General features: G+C 40.6%; 1 protein-coding gene across 2 annotated transcripts in view; it reads left to right on the top strand.

Annotated features, from left to right (window-relative positions):
- The window catches only part of GPC6 (glypican 6), a 779,374-nt gene that overhangs the window by 691,398 nt on the left and 67,915 nt on the right, over positions 1–20,061 (top strand). For both annotated transcript variants that reach the window (XM_074563067.1, XM_074563077.1), the window contains exon 5: positions 17,983–18,113. In XM_074563067.1, coding sequence (XP_074419168.1) covers positions 17,983–18,113 — 131 coding nt within the window. The remainder of the gene's footprint in view (positions 1–17,982; positions 18,114–20,061) is intronic.

Here is a 20,061-nt window from a genome sequence, read left to right as displayed (position 1 = left end):
GTGATAGCTGGGAATTTTTTCAACGCGTGACCCAAGAGGAAAAAATGCAAGCACCATCAGAGACTTTTTTCTTTCCCCTAAATCATGCTTGTACAACCTCTTTCTTACTGCAGGGAACCACGGGAACAGGCAAGGTGCTGTACATTTCAGATTGGGCTGTCATTATCTTCTTTCCCATGCCATCAAGCAGACTTTTGAGTAAGATGGGATTGGAGATATCCATACACAATACCTTTTGAGAGAAAGGAAAGAAACACAAGGCGTGCAAAGCCCCGTGGTTTTTTATTGATGATTCATCCAAGAGTTCATGGAGAATGTGAGCAAGTGATTGATGTAAACTGACTAGCTAAGTGTGAAACAGCTAAGCTGAATGTGAACAAGGGTATTTTATCTGATTGTCAAGAACGTGCACAACACAGTGCAATCTCTTTTGTAAGCAAATCCATAAAACTACTAATCAAAGAGGATGCCCTAATGGTAAAGGGACAAATAACTGTGTAATGACAGTATTAATCTGAGAGATGAGGTTCTTTCAAACAACATGAAGCTCTACAAAAGCAACCACGCTTCAGAAACCCTTAGATGTACCATAAATGACAATAAAAATAAAAATCCAGCTTTAAATGAACAAAAAAGAAGTTCAGAACAAATGTGTCTTTAGTGGCCTCTCTCCCCATGAATAATTGTTTAGTTCTTCAGTATGGAAAGGACTGAGATTACCCCTTTCTTCCCCTCTATTGCGGATTTTTTTTTTTTCTAATCAGCCAGAAGAGCCCATCAATTTGCTGTCACAACCAGCTCACCATTTCCTCAGCCACACAAAGTCTGTTGGGGAGCTGGAATGAACACGAGCTAGTGGTAACTCGTTACACCCTTCCTGGTCAGCATTTATTGTTACACCTTCCTGCTTCTCCACAAAATACAAAGGACTAAAAACCATTTACTGTTTAAAACAAGATTGATTTATGGACACTTTTCTTTGTTTTAGGAACAATTAATTTTCATATCAGACCTTCACTGAAAGGTATGTGTATCTTGGCATGTCAAGATGTTATTTTACTTTGATGTTCTCTCTTTAATTTATTCTGCGGAGGCATTCAAAGCTTCCTAAGTGCTTTCCAAGCACACAGTGGTTACTGTAGAATAATAAAGGTCTAAGAACAGCAGATGCAGGAAAGGAGCCCAACTGAGAAAACTGGGCAGAACTTTGTTCTTGGCACTGTTTGCGCAGTGTCCTGGTGCCATTCTGCCAAACGTTTGCTGTGACCCATCTTTTGCCACTGATTCACAACGCTGTAACAGTTTTGGCTTTGGCTACAGCTTCCAGCAGCATGGCAGTCCCCTATTTCAACTTCAGCAAAGCAGCATCTCTCCAATAAGCTGTTCCCTCTCCATCCTTCTGGAAATATTTTTCCCTGCAGTGCGCACATCATGTCCTGGAGCTGCTGTTGCTGCTACAGAGGAGGTCTGGTACCTCCTGGCCATAGTCACAACCTTCCAACCCACACACCGAGCCTCTGGGTGCACCCATCATCTAGCCCTGCAGTCACCTCTTCCTGCAAACACCTGGGATGGTGGACACCACTTGAGATCCTGAAGCAGATGGCAGCACCAGTTTAAGTACCTGTAAAAGCCACCTTAAGGCAAGCTGTCTTTTGAAAGGCAACCTCCTTCCCAGTCTCGTCATCTCTTTGGCTGCTCTGCAGTAGGTCATACCCTGCTGAAAATGAACCCGCTTGAAAAAGGGATTCTGTTACGACCAGCTCCATCCCTCCCTGCAGCTGTCTCCACACTCCTTGAGCATCAGGGCTGGCACAGGGCAGGATGAGATTTTTGTCCTCAGTGGCATGAGGGAGAATCAGTGACTTTTCCAGTTGGCTTAAATAGGTTGTGTGACTGCACCCTGAGCTGGGCGGGCACAGTTGGCCAGTCTTCTGCCACAGCTTTCTCATTTCTAGACTGTCTCTTGGAAGTGATCTCCTCCGTGCATAACATCCAAGTCCTCTTTTTCACTACTGCACGTTGATTTCCAGGCTGTATCATGCATCCAGGATAGCAGAAGGACAGGAAAAAGTGGCTGAGGTGACACATGAGCCCTGTTGTGTCCCCCATTGTTCCTTCAGGCAGCTCTCCAGAAGCATGCAGCAATACCATGACTGCAGTCATTATTCACTGCATTTTAAAGAACAGATTTTATAAACATAAGTGGATTTTCGGTTCCACTGAACCATTCGTACTAAAGGAAACCACAAGTATCAGTCTGGCATGCGTTTTTTTGCAACTGGCCCCTCAGTTCACAGCAAATGGATTTCCGGTCCTTGATTAGATATTCTAACCTTCCCACAGGAAAGAACCAGGGAAAAGCTTTGTAGTAAGAGGCCTAATAGAGGTATGGAAGTATTTCATATTCTTTCCTTGCCAGAACCTCTTTCATTCTAAATTAGTGAGATTCCTTCTTATCAAAGGAAAGAGAAAAATAGGAACTGTCTTTTCACATGCCATCTTTTTACATCTAAGTGACTGATGTTTTAGTGAAACTTTTCTGTGTCGTATTTCTGTCAAGCAGTTGTGGGCTGGGATGTGTGACAAGGCTGAACAAACTCATCTGAAAGACAGACATAATCGTTTGTTCATGAATAAAAACTCCTCCACAGACATTTGTGTAAAGTAACACCAAACACACAAATATTTGCAGAAAAATGAACAAATGAAAAATGGCAAGCAACACACTCAGTGCAAGCGGTGAGTTTAATTTAATGGCTGATATGTTTCCTCATATATATATATATATAAAGAGAGAGAGAGAGAGAGAGAGAAATGTTTGAAATAATCAAAACAAATATTTCTGTTCCATGGTTTGAGTGAACATCACCAAAAGGACAGACTTGTTCCAGTTCCATTTATGCAACTCACCTGCAGAGCAGGTTGCTTAACCTGCTTTTCTAAAAGAAAATATGGATGGTATCTCTCTGCTTTCAGAAAAAGGATGTTGCTAGACTGATGTATTATCAAAGCCTTTTGGTATTCGTTCCTGGTTGGGAGACCAACATAATGGTACCAAGTTAGTCATCATTATTTATGTTATTAACTGTTATCTTTCTGTATAGAGCTTGTGGGAAACAGTGAGGACAAAAAATGTTTCTTAAATTTTCCTTTTACTGAAGTGGAACACAGTTGATGTGCCTTTGGAAGCCTTTTTTTACTTACTGAATATCGCAATGTTAAGTGCCTGTGAAAAGGTCTCTCCTCTAACCGGATAGGATCCACTGATGTGCAGCACATCAGTGTCAGATGATGTCATTTTTCCTATTTTTTTACTTGAAAAGATATATGACAACTATAAGCAGTGTTTTAAGAAAGCAGACAATGCTGTATCAATGTTTAGAATAGTGTTTGCTGTTCTTTTTCTGCGTCCTCACTTTTGCTGTCTTTGGAGAATGTGAAAAACAATTTCCCCCATAGATGCTGTCCTATTCCATTTGACAAACATTGATTTTTCTCCGCCGTCTTTTGAGAGGAGCCAAAACCGGCATGGCTTATTGTGTTTAATAGGAACAAAAATATCAACTTAATCACCACCTCGTCCTGTCATGCCAAAAGAGGTTTGTTTCTGTATAGCACTGTCCACAGATACCAGCACAGCACAGGGAATAATAGCTGCTCATTTGCTGCCATGCACTCAGCCAAGGGGAAACAAAATCGGATCTTTTCTGCAAAACCTGAGAATAGGAATGAACAGCCTCCCCCAAACCAAATTGTTGAAAAGATGCCTTGTGACTTTACCGGGCCTCGCGTCGCGTCCCATTTGCTTGGCAGACATAAGTATTTGTAATTATCCTAATATCTTCATTGAAAGGTATAATGTTTAAAGAGTATGTCTTTGTTTTTACACTTTTGCATTCAGAACGTCTGAAATCAGTGGGGTTTTTTTGATAGCAATAAACCATGGGTACAAGAGCGTAGGATGGGGCCTAACAATTCTTCCTTTCCGTGTTAGTGGTTCCGCACCCTGTTCTTGCTCATGCCCGTACGGATCTGGAAGAGCTGCAATGAAATCAGTGTTAGTATCCCAGAGCTATAGCCAGGTTGGTGACAGCAGAACTTCCCCCTTTGTTGTTCTGGTAAGCAGAGGAGCTGGATCAAGAGGGTGTGCAGAAAGTTTAGGAATTGCATGAAAACTGTCCTCAAGCACAGGTCAGGGGCAGAGGAGGAGCTCAGGTGAGCAAGGAGGGTGGGACAGAGCTGTGCAGAGGCTTCGATGCAGAGGCACGAACCTGATGCTCTTGGGGCAGCTGCTAAAGAGGGGATTCCATGTGAATAAACGCACAATGAATTTAATCCCTAAATAAACTGGTTGGATGGGATCTCCCTCCGGAAGTCTCCAGAGCTGTCTACATCTCCTCATTTGGCGTGCAGGAAATCAGGGAGGACTTTTTCACTAAGTGCTTAGAATTGTAAGAACAGGTTACAACTCAAAAGTTACGGAGAACTGATCCCAAAACTTCCCTGTACCTCCATAGATTCCCTAGTCTGTTTTTGCAACATTCAGCAGTCTTATGAGGAAACACAGTTAATTCATATTCATAAATCTCTCTTGGATGAAACTGGAGCTGATGGGATGATTGGTTTTTATGTTGGAAAATGGTCATTTTTGAAAATCAAAAATTTTTTGACGGAGAATTAATACGATAGTTCCCTGGCCGCTGGCCTGGAAGCCTTGCCAATGTGCAGCCAGCCAGCAATCTTTCTGTGAAAAATGCTCCATTTTTAAATTCTTCACCCTCAGTTAAAACAATTTTTTTCCTGCTGTGAAAGTTTTAGTGGGAATAGATCTGTTCTTTTCTGGCCAACACTGTCTGTGTGTTGTTATTAATATTTATGATGATTACAACACATCAGGCAAGTGGCCTTGTGTGATGAACATTAGCTTTTATATTACTTTGACCTTCTGCAGACTGGATGAACATTTTTACTCTTGGTCTCCCAATCATTTAAAAGATCAGGACACAGATAATTTAGAAGAATTAAGGAGCTCGAGTGTACGATTTTACAACATTGTCCCTATCCTATTGATTAGTTCTGTTTCATCCCCATAATATAGTTAGTGCAGCTAGGCAAACATACAGAAATTGCTCTTTCCTTTCAAGAGGAATGTCAAAACAATAAATAGATTAGTCATACCAGCTGTATTGATTTGTGACAACCTTGATGTGCGCAATCGTTTGGGATTCAAACATTTATCTGGGGCGAAAAATATCCTACCATTTTTATTTACTGCATTGGAGCTCATTGGGAGAAAATGCTGTTAGGCATCTCAAAATTCCGTGCATAGTGGCAAGCTTTTAAACACAATGAGATATCCGCAGTACATTACCATATTAATCAATAAGATGAAAGGCAAAAATCAATTTTGTCTGTGCAACTGTGTGTGACACCTCCCTAAGAGCCATACCGTTGGGATGGATTCATGCCAGCAAAGCTGGCCATAGTTGATTGTTTATTTATGGCAAGGAAAGGCATAAAGTCATTTAGTGACAAAGTAGCAGGAAAGGTGTTGCTCATGGCCTGTCTATTCAAAAATCTGCCATTGGTACCTGCGAAATATGTATTTCAGATCTTAATAGCAATTGTGGTTTCCCACATAAAACAAGGGCAAAAATTTTCTTTGCTTCAGCAGAAAAAAAAAGGCTAAATTTACCAAAGGAACTGAGTAGCATCCAGCCGTGGCAACACTAAGGAATTTGCCACATAGTCTTGGGATTAGCGAGGTATCATTATTGTAATATAAAGAAATGTATAAAGCGTGACCCTCTAGTTTCATAGTCTACATCCTCCTTCCTGTGTTGGAAGAGACAACGAGTCTTAACACCTCCCCATGTCACCCACAGTTTGGTGGTGGGCCTAAGCCTTCTCTTTTCAAGGCTGTAGAATGTTAGATTACGACTTGTGTCACATTTGAAAGCTTAAGTTTATGACTTTTTCTGCAATGGGGTATCCAAGATGTTATTTCACTGTAGATTTATTCATAAATACAAATATATTTTCTTTGTGCTCTGTTCCTTCCCTAGTTATTCACAATATTCGGTATGCTAAGCTGATGTTATGGTAGTATGAACTAAGATGTTGGTTTTGAGTGATAATAGTAATCTCAGAGCCCATCATTGCCTAAAAAAATGTTAGAATTGATGTCTTTTTCTTATACTCATCACTTGATTCCATTTTACTGCTCAGTCATTCAGTATCGTGAGTTCTTTCTCAGGTTTTCTGGGAAAGTCTTAATTTTTACTATCTTGAATAGTAATATCAGTGTACTTTTCCACCTCACTATTTACCCTTATTCCCAGTTCATTTCTGAAAATGTTACAACAGCAAAGTCATAGAATCATAGAACCACAGAACAGTTCAGTTGGAAGGGACCTTTAAAGGTCGTCCAGTCTGACCCCCCCTGCAACAAACAGGGACATCTTCAACTAGATCAGGTTGCTCAGAGCCCCATCCAACCTGACCTTGAACATTTCCAGAGATAGGGCATCTACCGCCTCCCCGGGCAACCTGTTCCAGTGTCTCACTGCCCTCAGTGTAAAAATTTTCTCCCTTGTATCTAGTCTGAATCCACCCTCTTTTAGTTTAAAGCCATTACCCCTTGTCCTATAGCAACAGGCCCTGGTAAAAAGTCTGTCCCCATCTTTCTTATTAGCCCCTTTAAGTATTGAAAGGTCACAATAAGGTCTCCCCGGAGCCTTCTCTTCTCCAGGCTGAACAACCCCAACTCTCTCAGCCTGTCCTCAGAGGAGAGGTGCTCCATCTCTCTAATCATTTTTGTGGCCTTCCTCTGAGCCTGCTCCATCAGGTCTGTGTCTTTCCTGTGCTGAGAGCCCCAGAGCTGGACACGGTCCTCCGGGTGGGATCTCACCAGAGTGGAGCACAGGAGCAGAATCACATCCCTTGACCTGCTGGCCACACTTCTTTTGATGCAGCCCAGGATACGGTTGTCTTTCTGCACTGCAAGTGCACATTGCTGGCTCCTGTGCAGCTTTTTACCCACCAGTATCCCCAAGTCCTTCTCAGCAGGGCTGCTCTCAATCCCTTCATCCCTCAGGCTGTATTGATACCACAGGTTGCCCCAACCCAGGTGCAGGACCCTGCAGCGCTTGGCCTTGTTCATGAGGTTCTCATGAACTCATGAGGTTCACACAGGCCACTTCTTGAGCTTGTCCAGGTCCCTCTGAATGGCATCCTGTCCCTCAGGTGTGTCAGCTGCACCACTCAGCTTGGTGTCATCCTCAAACTTGCTGAGGGTGCACTTGACCCCACTGTCCGTGTCATTGATGAAGATATTAAATGGTACTAGTCCCAATACAGACCAAATCTTAAGCATAGGGCCTTAGATTAGGTTTTTCAGGACTCTACCAAGCCAAATCTGAATATTTTCAGTGAGAGAGATTGCACCCCATCCCTGGCCAACCTACTTCAGGTTTTAACTGTTCATGTGGTGATTTTTTTTCTTCTTATAGACAAACAGAAACCTGTGCCTATTGTGTCTTGTCTTGTCGCTACACATCCCTATGAAGACAGTTCCCCCATCTTCTCCATACCTACTTTTTTAGGCACTTTAGGCTGATAAGATCTCCCGTGAGCCTGTTCTTTGTAGACTGAACAAACCATTTCATTCAGCCTTTCTTTATCTGTCAACTCCTCCAACCCTCTCATCATCTAGGTGACCATCCACTGGACCCTCCGAAATCAAACAAGGGCTAAAAAATCATTGATAATCAATGCAGCCCTGAAGATACACTACATCCAGCAGTAGACAGAGACTATGGAACAGAAAAAGTATTCAAGGCAAAGAAAAACTAGAATGAGGACAAATGTCTTTCCATAAGTAATTTTTAGTAATCTGCCAATAAGAATGGCAAGTCTGATTGTTAGGTTTAAATTGTGTTTTTTTACAAAAGAAAACATTAAAGTCATAGATGACACCACACTTAGTAGTAGTGGTGGTTATGTAGATTATATGTAGACTAGATGTTGTTAAAAGGTGAAGTTATTTTTGAAATAACCAAAGAGCTTCTTGAAACAAAGTGCTTATAAAAGTGAAATATGAATAACTTCTTAAGAAGAGACAATGGACAGCTCATTAATTCTGTTTTCAAAAGTGTACCATAAATTCTGTCTAGCTTGGAAAAAAGTTCTACTGCAGAAAATTTAGAAATATAAGTAGGGAATGAAATAAAAACCAGTGTAGAAAATATAATCACGGTAAATTCTGAATACTAGGAGACACTGTCAGGATTGACATGGGAAATATGAATTATAAATCAGTTGTGATGAAGAAGATAAGGAAACCAAATGCATCAAGGGAATCGAGCCAATTTTCTGAGTCAGACATATGGGCCAAAAAGGGCCTCTGCAAAACAACACTAATGAGATCCAACTTTAGAAGTTTAATTAGTTCTAGACACCACAATACCAGCGAGCTCTTTTAAGGGAAATAAAGAAAACAGCAAAAGACCTGAAGAAATCACTTATGAAAACAGACTGAAAAAAATTAGCATGGAAAGTGTGACCTAGGACAAATTAAAGAAATGATAGATGTCTACAAATATCTGAGGAATGTAAAACCCAAGAAAAGAATAGGACTGCTTAAGATGATATGAGGTAGCTTATTAGAAAGAGTTGAGAGAAATTAAGTAGCAGAAAAAATACACCACATTGCTGGATGAATATTCTAATAGTGATGTAGAGTAGAAAATGAAATAGCTTTCTTTAAAAGAGTGGGAAGAACATACCTAAGCTATTTTAAAATTGGACTGTACAAATTGCTAGGGAATGTATACCATGGGTAGTAACCCTGCATGGGTAATGGAATAGCTGAAAAGATCTTCGAGGTTCTAACGTCTGTGACTGTACCAAGATAATGCGAATTATATACTCAGGAGACTTTTACTTAAGAAAGGATACAATAAATACAAAATTTCAGGCTATGATTTGCTGTCTTCAACCACTTGAGCCCACCTCATCCAAGAAGAGTCAGAAAGATGGACTTTTTCCAGTGTTCCAAACCCCACATATCTTGAAAGAATTTAGCGTACTAGTCCATGTTAATACAAATTTAAAGAAGCAACTGTAGCAGGTAGCATACAGGCATGCATCAATGAGGGTTATTTTATTTACTAACAGCATTTTCTGTGACTGGTGATGAGACTATTTAAACACCTCTTGGCATATGAAAAAAGCAACAAGACAAGGACTTCTTAAATGTATTACATTTTATTAATTGATTTCTGTCAAACATCCAGACAGAATCCTCAAAAACATTTGGCAATAACATTTTTTAGAAGTCCAGTTCAGAAGAAAATCTTGCATTCAACTCTCATAGGGTAGTAGAAGAATAATAATAGTAGACAAGGATTACCATTTTGCCTAGTCTTTGCTACTTTCTTTTTGCATACATGAAAAAAATAAGATATAATCTAATAACAGTGCACAAAACTATTTAGAATTGCTCAGAGTTATAGAAAAACAAAGAAACAAAATCATTTCAATATGGTCGTTTTTTTCAATATATGGAAGAAAAATGTATGTTATGTGAAATGCTAAAGAAAGTCTAGTGAACCTGCAGTTCACCCTACAAAATTCATTTTGTTGCTATCAGCTGCAATAAGATGACAACTGCCTGTCAATAACTTTTTCATACATATATTGTACATGATATTAAACTGGTTTCTTGAGCTACTCTACATAAAAGAGATGGTTAGAGACAAACCGAGCAGCAGTGATAAATAATTCTACATTATTACAGAATTGGATATGGAAAACTTTAGCTTATTCATACTGTTGACAATTCTTTTTAGAGGGAAGAGTAAGTGATATTGTCATCAATCAACATGATTACATAGCTGATCAGAAATACCAAAAACATATGACAATTCTTAAATCTGCAAATTTTTATAACTGAAATTTAACATAGAAAATAAATAACTAGATGTGATTACCTACGCACATGTTTAGTTTGCCTTATTAGTTAATTGATAATTGGCAGGGACAATTCTGGATTCCAGTCCCTCCTGTAAGAACTTATGATGTACTTTTCATTACATCAGCCTTTGGACATCAGCCTACAAGCATAAGCCAGAAAACTGGATTCACCCCTTCACAACTGTGTGCCTTAAATGCAATGATAGAGACTTTCTGTCCAGGTGAATAGCTAAGTATTCCATTGAAACAGGTTTGAAAGGAGAACTGTCGGGCACATGAGAATAGTAGAGGTGGTTAGGGTGTTTTTCCAGCAGGTAAAATTTTGAGCCTACTTACAGCAGGGAAAAAAATTGAAATGGAGTCTCCCACATCTTGGTTGCACTGTGTAAAGGTAGGCACCTTCAGGCCTGCGTTCTTCTTCACTACTCTTCACTACTCCTTTGAAGAACTCCATGGTCTAGGAAGAGCTGCAGAAACGATCAGCTCAGAAGGGCTGGCAGGTTGATCGGATCCCTGTCAGAATGCCATGAAGTGTTATTAAGCTCTAGAAAGCATTTAAGACTGACCTGAAGTTTGTATAGGGTCCAACTTTTGCCTCGTGCACTGCCAATATTTTCTCAGAAAACAGCTCCATCACACAAAGGAGGATGTGATTCTGGCTGCTATGGCAGTTCACTAGGGAAATGAATGCAGACCCCTCTATCCACACATGCACACACGTCTTGAACCAACTCCCTTAAACCGTAGCCTGGACTTCAAGACAATGCAGACTCTCCACCCGGACCTGGACCCTTCACCAAGAGCCCAGCTTAGGCCTTGGGTCTTTCAGGCTGCTGGTCTCCTCCTACTCGCCAGGTAGTCCAGCTTGAAGTTTGCTAGCAGGACATTATGCGCATGCACAAAGAGAATACGCTGCACACCTACACTATTATTCTCAACGAGAAAATCGTTAGAAATGGAGTTTAGTAAGAATACAGAGCAGACTGCAGTATGATTCTATGATTCTATGATTTTGTGATCAGGCAGCCAACAAGTTTGCTGACCAGCCGTGCTTCCACATGGATGGTCTCTTTCATATGTCCTCTTCTCCCCATTTTCCCATGCTTGTTCCCCAGCTCGCCTTAATCCATCTCTTCCTTTGTTCTTGTTTTCTCCCCTGTAAACAACCCACCCCAGGTACTTTTCCCACGTTTTCCCTGGTTTGTTAACTGTCTGTGAAATCCTGCCATCCCTCACAGCGTTGACTGTGGCTTGTGTTCAGCTGCCTTCTCTGTTACTTGCTACCTCCAGGAAAATCTCACGCCATATCGAGCGGTTTCTCATGTTTTGCTCACTTACCTAAACCTCAGGCAAGGACCAGTCATTTGCCTGCACGCCTTAATAGATAAGCTTAAGTGGATATTGATAACTGAATATGCAAATAAGGAATATTGAGATCCCCTTTACACAGGTGCAAACATGAGTTTTAAGAAAAGTACCTTCCCCCCACAAAAGAAAAGAGCAGGATGTAGAGAATTATGTTATTATGCCGATATACGTGTGGAGCTTAATGATAGTCAGAAAGGAAATCTGTCAATTAATCCTCATCAGAAAAGAACCGTACAGTGTTCTCATATGAATAATAATGTGAAAGGCGGACTGCGGACCCTAAGAAAAACAGCAGGTTTTGCATCACTGCCATGCCTTACTCTGATTTCCTGAGGAAAAGAGTTCTTAGCACCTCATTAAATGTGAGGTGGAGTTTTACTTTCCTCTTTTTGAATTTTTTTAGTAAATCATAATCTAGCAGTAAAAGTTTTGGCAGAGTATTACAGGGATGTATTTCCACTGTTATTATATTTCTAAAAAGTCAATATGTGCCCGTATTTCACTTTTCAATTTTTATTTTTTATTTTGTTTCATTAATTTACCATCTAACGCTCTAGAGATTTTATGAGCACTATTTATATTTAGTGTCATGATGGAAGACTCACCGAGTTTTGCCTACATGACATAGTAAACACAACCCAAAACCCCCCCTCCCCTTACCCTTGGTCAGAAGGTTGGGAAGCTACCAAATGAGTACTGCTTTGCAGCCCAACATGTTAACAGTTATATCCTTTTCCAAAATAGTCATTGCCGCTCTCAGGGTCATAGTCAACCACAGTAAGTTGCTCGGTCTGTTTACAACTGATACATCTCTCTTCTTCTGCAACCCATGAATTTGTCCATGGACTAATCCTTTGAAGCTTCCCAAATAAAAATTTATCCTTACATTCTTCCACAAGCAACAATATGAAGAAACTCTTCCCAGTTCTTCATAAATAAGTGTTACACCACGTACGTGGGACTAGAAAAAAAAGAAACCTTCTGATAGGGAATTTAAGACAAAATCTTCCTCCCTTTTTTCCCAAAACAAAATACACCTGACAATTTTGTGAAAGACGTGCAATTTGGTATTTTACCATTCTTTGTCTCCCTGAAGAAACAACATTTTTAGAGACTTCATCCACAGATGCTTTTCTGAATTTCCCTGGGGAAAGCTCAGCCACTGATGGAATCTCACTGATAATTTAAAAGTAGAAGAACAACAAAGTGTGCGTGAAAGGAAAAACTGATGTTACAGACAAACTAACACAGACTCAAAAAATGCCTTCCCTTATCAGCTCCCTGAGTTTTCCTTATCAGACCCTCCTTACGTTTTCTTAATGATAGAAAGGTAGCAAGAAAAAGGAGGCACTGATTGTTTTTACAGGAACTTCATATTTCAGTCTAGTTTGGGGGTTTTTTTCACTTGTCAGATGTCTCATAAATCAGTGTCCTTGTGCCTGCTCCTTTTGTTTCAATCTGGGATTTACCTGCCCTGAAGGAAATGCACCATAAACAGGAAGACATTTTGGTATCAAGATAAGTCAAAAAGACAGTGGCTTGATGCAGTTCCTAGGAAACAGAGGCAGGTTCTTGTCTATTTATGTTATTAGTCTATCCATTATTTCGCCTGGAGATGATCAGGGCTCACAAAACATCACCGTATCTTGAAAATCGCAAACGGCCTTCTGAGTTTTTAAGTTATACAGTAAATCACTTAGCATGGTAATCAGCTTTGTCCTGTGCATTTCATTAAAATGGCACCCATAAAACTTAAAAAAAATAATAATCTGTGAAATAAACCTAAAATTTCCGCAGGTTCTCTTTCTTATACGTTGCTTAAAATGAAAAAATGTCCTTCTAAGATCCACTGTCAAATATCTATGGTATTTCTTTGCTTGGATAAGGGAATATAAAACAGTTAAACAGAGCTGCTGCGCTCAGCCAGCAGAGACATTTTGGGGCCCCTGGGACTACATCGTGAGGCTCCAGGAGACCTGGGCTTTTTACTGCATCAGAAAGGTCCCCACTCCTGTTTTGAACAACACGCCTCTAGCAGGAGAGGTCGAGAGCAGTGGCACTGACAACTGAACCTAGTGTGCCATATGCTCTGCACTTTCTCAGGACTGTTTCGCAAGCCTGTGTCCTCAAGTGAGCAATTAGTCATGTTTATTGTTTCCGAGTCACTAACAAACCCGCAACGCAAGAATGACTTACCTAAACTGAGTTCTTGATCCACTCACCTGTCTATTAGATGCCAGCTTTTTGCCAAGTGCTGCCGCATATGCAGAGGGAAAACATGTACTTAGCCCAAGCAAAGCAGATTTTGAAAGATGTAAAAGAGGCAAAAATAAAGAACATATATATAATTGAACAATACAGTTCAAGTGTACCAACAACATAAAAAACAGGTAGTCAATTAATCAAAACTAGTTTTCAGGTTTTTATAGCACGAACAATAATTAAGCTCCCAATACCTGACTGAGCTGACTGAGAAATTATTAAACCCACACAGAGTCCCACTGAACTGAATTAGGCTTTCTTTGAGTTCCAGGGTTTGTTCTTGAGAATTATGAGTTCAAGACTGAGGCATATAGATTTTCTTAACTTCATTTTGAAAGCTTTCCAGATTCTCCTGTAATAACATTCACAACATTTTAGGAGAAAAAAGGAGACTTGGGACAACAGAGTGTTGTATTTGCTGTTACATGATTATAGATTTGAAGGGCTACAGCCTGGGAAGGACCATTACGTCACTGTGACTGCCCTGTCATAAATCTCATAACATTAAATTTCATCTGATTTTCACTACTTTCAACCTAACAGCTTTTATGTCATTCAATTGCATAGGATACCTGCTGTGTATATATTGTATATGTTCATGTAGAATTGTGAGAGTGAATAGGGTTTAGCACTGGAGTGAGGGTTAGGGTCGGCAAACAAGAGGATGCAACCTACTGAGCTGAGGGAAGGTTTTCCAAGGCAGGAATTCACCTTAAGACAACACACTGTGGGTTGTTTTATTCTAGAGTTCAATGTTAAGGAGTGGAAATTCAGTCTGAATTTTAATCTGAGGGCTACCTCAAAAAATCAGTAGATAGAAGCTAGTCAACTACAGTAGCGATTACGTTCCCAAGGGGCCTGCACACTTACAATAATATGGCTGCCTTGCTCTTCAAGGCTTCTCTCGGTCTAGGGCTGTCAGATATCATCTGGATAGGTTTGACATAGTATTAGGGACAACATAATGGTTAGAGAAAGGGGAGAAGAAAGAGCTCCGTCAGGCAGAGGCTAAGAAAATCATTTTGGAGTTCACAGAAGTGGCGCTTGCTCATCCTCTTTGGCTTTACTGAGCTTGTGGTACTCCTACCAGAAGGACGCAGGAGTAACCCAGCAGTCCAGTCACTGCTAAATCAGCCATGGCCCCACACACCTGCTGAAACTGAAGAAGATAAAGTGTGTCCTCAAACAACATTAGTTTTCCGTTTGTGTAGGAGCTCATCTGAACTGTGCAATTGCCCAAGACTTCTAGTCTGAGCTGAGCCCTGAATGAGCCTTAACTGGAAGCACAACTTGTGTTAGCCTCAGAAATAATGTTGCAGGAGGAATTTGTTTTAACTTAACCCTTCAAGGCTCTCCCATCCCAGCATTTAATCCATTTCTCAGCCTCCGCCTCTTCAGATACATCCCTGTATAGGCCTCTAGTATAACACTAGTCTTGTCCCACATTCTAACTCCAAAATAAAAATACAGACTGCTAATATAAAGATGTACCTGTCATCAGTAAAGGTGTGGATATTTCAAGTTAAAATTTTCCCTTAAGCCATTGGTCCCTAGCCATATCCCTACAATGCTAACTAAATAAAAGATTGCTGGGCTCCACGGTCAAGTGATACTGTTGGCTCACAGCCTTAGTGCTTCAGGCTAGCTTCTCCGCAGAGTTGTGTTGTGAATAGCTGCCTGGAGTGGTCCAGAGTCATTCCAAGCCAGAGAGGAGATGGCAATTAAAGAATATGGACAATCTGGGATCTACTGCTTGATTTTGCTCTCTGTTATTTTTCTTTTCTTTCCCATTTTTTTTTGTTTTTAGCATAAAGCTGTAGCCTATGTGACTGAAACATAAACTTGACTCTCACCTTAACTTGAACCCAAGCTCATGAACCCACCATCAGACCTATACCATACTATATGAAAGAAGGAAGCTCAACATAGCAAAAAAGCTCACAGAGATCTTTGGCATCCAGGAATTACCCACATTTCCCAGCCTCTGCCCACTTCCAGTGCAAAAACTAAGGAAAGACTAAGCCTATGGATAGGGTTAAGGTTCAGAAAATAGGAGCTGATGAACTAGAAGATGTTTTTTTCTAAAGATACAAACTGTCTAAGCCAGGAACAGATCTTTAAATCCTAGAACTATTAATTTTGAAGTTGAAGGTCCTTTGCTTGAGGAAAGGCTGTTCTTACAATTAAAGCTGTGGTTGTCTTTCAGTTAAGGATGATGCACTTGTCACGTGCCACCTAGATCCCACTTCAAGATTTAATTCAGAACTAGCACCCCATGCCATCAGAAGAAATGGCAAGCGAACTCAAGCCATTCTCATGAAGGGTCTCCAGCAACTACCTATTTACCAAACTCCAACACAGTCCATTATCCCAAACATGTACTTGAGCTTAGCACTAGACTTGTCCAACCTGCTAGTTCCCAAACTAAAGTGTGCTCATACAAGGAGGTACCCTGTCATTAACTTAAGCTGTGGGCTACTTCTACCATAAAAAAAAAAAAAAACAACTCGTGACTGTTTTATGCATTAACCCAAATCTCAACCCTAACCTGAACTAAACCACCAAAATCCATCCACCAAGACCTGTGCCCTAAAGCTGCTTAGTACTCCTTGTGGCAGCTGGGATTTAGGCTGAGCCCGTTACTCACAAAGCGCAAAGGCATAAACGTGTTACACAAGTCATTCCAAACCTGTGAGGAAGAAAATCCTTTATGCTAGACCACACTTACAAATCCTCTTTGCATGTGGAAAAATTGCTAACTTTAAGTGTGTGCGTGTACGTGTGCATATGTGTGTGTGTGTATCTGTGTCTGTGTATGAAAACTGTTTTGTTGCCTTTATCAGAGCTAGGTGCTGTTTTCACTGAGTTTCCCACTAGAAAGGCTTTAAACTAAAGAATTTTAAAATAATGTACAGCCAAAATAATACCTCTGTTTGTGACTGAATTCCGTTTGTCTCACCATTTCTCACAGTTAGCAGCAAGTGCTATGCACCCCGCTCCAAATAACTGGCATTACATTCCTTCCAGCCTAAAAGTACTGCGAAATATTAGACCTGAATTTGCAAAAGTGCTGCGGTGGTACTACATAGCAAGTGATTTCGCTTTCAGTGGGATTTTTAAGCATGCGCTGACTGCATATAACAACATCTTGTCGCCTCCAGGGTCAGGCTGTGGCACAGGTGTCTGTCTCTCAACTGTTAGGGTGAGACACCAGCCTCTTCTTCCCACACATCCATGCACGCGTGCTCCTGTGGGGAGGGAGAAGATGGCCACGCAGGCTGGAAAGAAGTCCTGGGACTACCCAGACAAGTGTCGTCAAGGCTATGGGGAGCTCCATGCCTTCTCCACATAGCTGCCGTGGGACTCATGCTTACAACAGCAAAGCATCCATGGGGTCTGTTTTGATGGAAGCCCGATTAATATCTTTTGGAGCCTAAGTCCAAGGGATAAAGAAAAGAGCATGTGGCGATTTTTGTTTAGCATATTAAAATTGCAAGTGGCATCTGTTCAAAGGTAATTAGATGCTGAAAATTTTAAATTACAACATATGAGAGAAGCATCAAATATGGTGTTCAAAAGTATGGTATAAATCCAGTTTATCACATGGCTATTGACATAGACACTGTGATGAATCTGTGTCTGTGCGTAGACAAACATATGTGCTGTACGGCTAATTTCTATTCAGTTGCTTGTTTTTTTCCTGTCAATGAACACAAAAAGATAAAATTATTTTGGAGAGGGGCTCTAATGGAAATTAAGCAAGCGACTGTTTTTAAAATCCAAAACATACAAAGAATATATTTTTCTGCATACAACTTTCTACCATGTTTTGAAAATGCAGCAAGGCAAACATGGTTTATACCTATACGCTATGGCAGAAATCCAATATTCATCTGCTGTTCATATTGCAAGAAAATGAGATCATTAAGGTCAGAAAGAACAGCTGCTTTAATTATAACACCCTGATATATCATATCAAAGTTTTCATCATTTCACACAAACTCTAAGAACATACCCCAGGGATTCATTTCTATCACCCTGCTTTTTCTTGGGAAGCACATAAGCACGCTCCAGAGCACTGGCTGCTTCGAGTGGTGTGACGCTGTGTAAAATAATTTTACCCCAAGCTCGATAATGCTATGGCAACTATTATTAATCCAACTTTTACAGCCTTTATTCCTGTTTCTGCAGTGGCAGTGGTAGGGGAAGATATTTTTGACAGCCGGGAAACTGCACTGCAGGCTTCACGGTCCTGGTGCCATGTGTCCCCATGGGAGGACTCAATACCCACACCTCTGGCTGGCAATGCTGGTCTGTCTGAGGCACCCAAAAGTATCCCTTCTTTAAGGGAATGGCTCCTTTGTGTTTTAACAGATGCTATGCTTCTGGTAGCGGAGAGATTAGAGGGACCATTCAACATTGAATCAGTCATGGATCCTATTGATGTCAAGATTTCCGAAGCCATCATGAACATGCAAGAAAACAGCATGCAGGTGTCGGCAAAGGTACTGTGTGAGTCGCGCCTTCTCTGTTGCTGAATGTCACAAGCAGGTGACATTCACACACCATTTTTCTGTCCAGACTTTAAGAAAGATTATCCAGACCACTAGGAATTGCTTTTTGCTTGTTCAACGGTTCACCAGGCTGCCTTTGAATCCTTCACGTAGTGAAACAAGCTAGAAGTTTTCAAAAGGGAGTGGCAGGGAGAAAGGCACTGTTTAGTAAACTCCAAATTAATAGCTGTAAGAGATTTAAGATTTAAAGATGTAAGATTTAAGGAAAACAGAGTGCTGAAAATTAGCGGTAACTCTGTAAGCGATATCGTGCAGAGCACCTTTGGTAACTTCTGCCTGTGTCTCATCTGTGATTCTCCATATTAACTTCCAAACACATTTTGATCTGTCTAGGTCAGACTGAAGTACAACGTGTTTGAGGTGAATACACAAAATGTTCCCTTTAACCTCCTTTAATAGCCACTCAAGGGAAATATCATTACATTGGACAGTCTCCGATTACTAGACCTCAGTTTGATAGAGTTTCGTCTGGATTCTGACATGAAGATAAACAGAGTTAATGATACCAGCTTCCTCTTTTCCATTTTGTGTGTGTGTGTGTATACACGGGTCACCACCACCTCTGAACCCAATGTTAATAAGATCCTTTGAATTCAGTAGCAGGTGCTGTTGAGCCAATAGTCCACAATTAATGGCTTTTCCATAATATTCATCAGTGCACTGCGGCTCAGAATCTAAAGTCAACAGTTTGCCAGGTTCTCTGCATTAGAAGTTTCTACCTTCCATTGATCTCCCAGTAGACAGTCAGGTGCTGGCTAGACTGCCATCTGAGCCAGTGAATTTCCATTGCTTGGAAAGAAGCTGCCACAGCTGGGAAAAATGTGAGGACAAAAGGCAGGAGGCTGAGGTTAATATTCTTCCTGCCAACCCAAAATTAGATGTTTTTTATGGCCCCAGCGCTGCAGGTTGCTAAAGATTTCCTTCAAGATGCTTTTTACTTTCAACCTACATGAAGTTACTCGGATTTTAAAAGCAGTCTACATCCTGTGAGATGAGACTTTGTTCTGGCAGCAGCGATCAAGGCGTTTAACAGCCAAATTCTCTCAAATATTTTGGGAATTAAAAGCTAGCTTCAGCAAACTCAGCCCTTACCTCAAAAAAAGAAAGACAAAATATTTTCACTGAAAACTCACCCAAGGCTCGGGTGTATTTCATTTTCCTTTTTACTTGCTCGGTTCTCACAGTTTTTACATTAGTCAGGAAGCTGCATCCCCTGCCAGAGTCCAATGACATCACCTTGGCACAAGCTCATCTCACGACTCATTTGTAGGAGAGGAGACTGATTCTCCTGTCCCTCAGAAATATTTTACTTGCTCTGAAGATTAATAAATCACCACAATTCCATTTGCAATGTAAAGTTTTCCTTCTAAGAGAAACCTTAGCCAATATTTTTTAAAATATTGAGAAATAGAAACCAAATTATGACAGTGAAATTTATTTTATTATCTTTTCATAGACAACAGAGCTGTCCACCCTTGAGGAGCTTTTGTGTATGTCTGTGTAGACTATTACTCTCCTGAAACATGATTCCCTTGTTTTCCTAGGTTATATCCATCTTTTTTTCAGGTCCTAACACATGGAAATGCTTTATTCTTAAAGACAAGTATAAGAAGGCAAAGACTTTGGGTTTGGTGCTGTGTTCTCCTATGTCATGTCAGATCTGTAGAGATGATATATGAGCGGACTTCGAATCAGTCATCTGTCGTCTAATTTTTCCCCCTTATACATACTGACCGCTTAGAGCTTCAGTGAAAATGACAGATACCTTGCCGGATGTAATGGGGTGCATGGAATGCAATTGCAGACCTAATGTAGGAGAAAAGCCACACTTGTCGATTATTCTGAGACACTGCTCAGAAAGCTTCAGGCAGGGTGCCAA

The sequence above is a fragment of the Larus michahellis genome, chromosome 1, assembly GCF_964199755.1.
Source record: "Larus michahellis chromosome 1, bLarMic1.1, whole genome shotgun sequence".
Classification (NCBI taxonomy): domain Eukaryota; kingdom Metazoa; phylum Chordata; class Aves; order Charadriiformes; family Laridae; genus Larus; species Larus michahellis.
The sequence above is the reverse complement of the archived record's forward strand: the minus strand, read 5'-3'. Positions and strand labels throughout refer to the sequence as shown.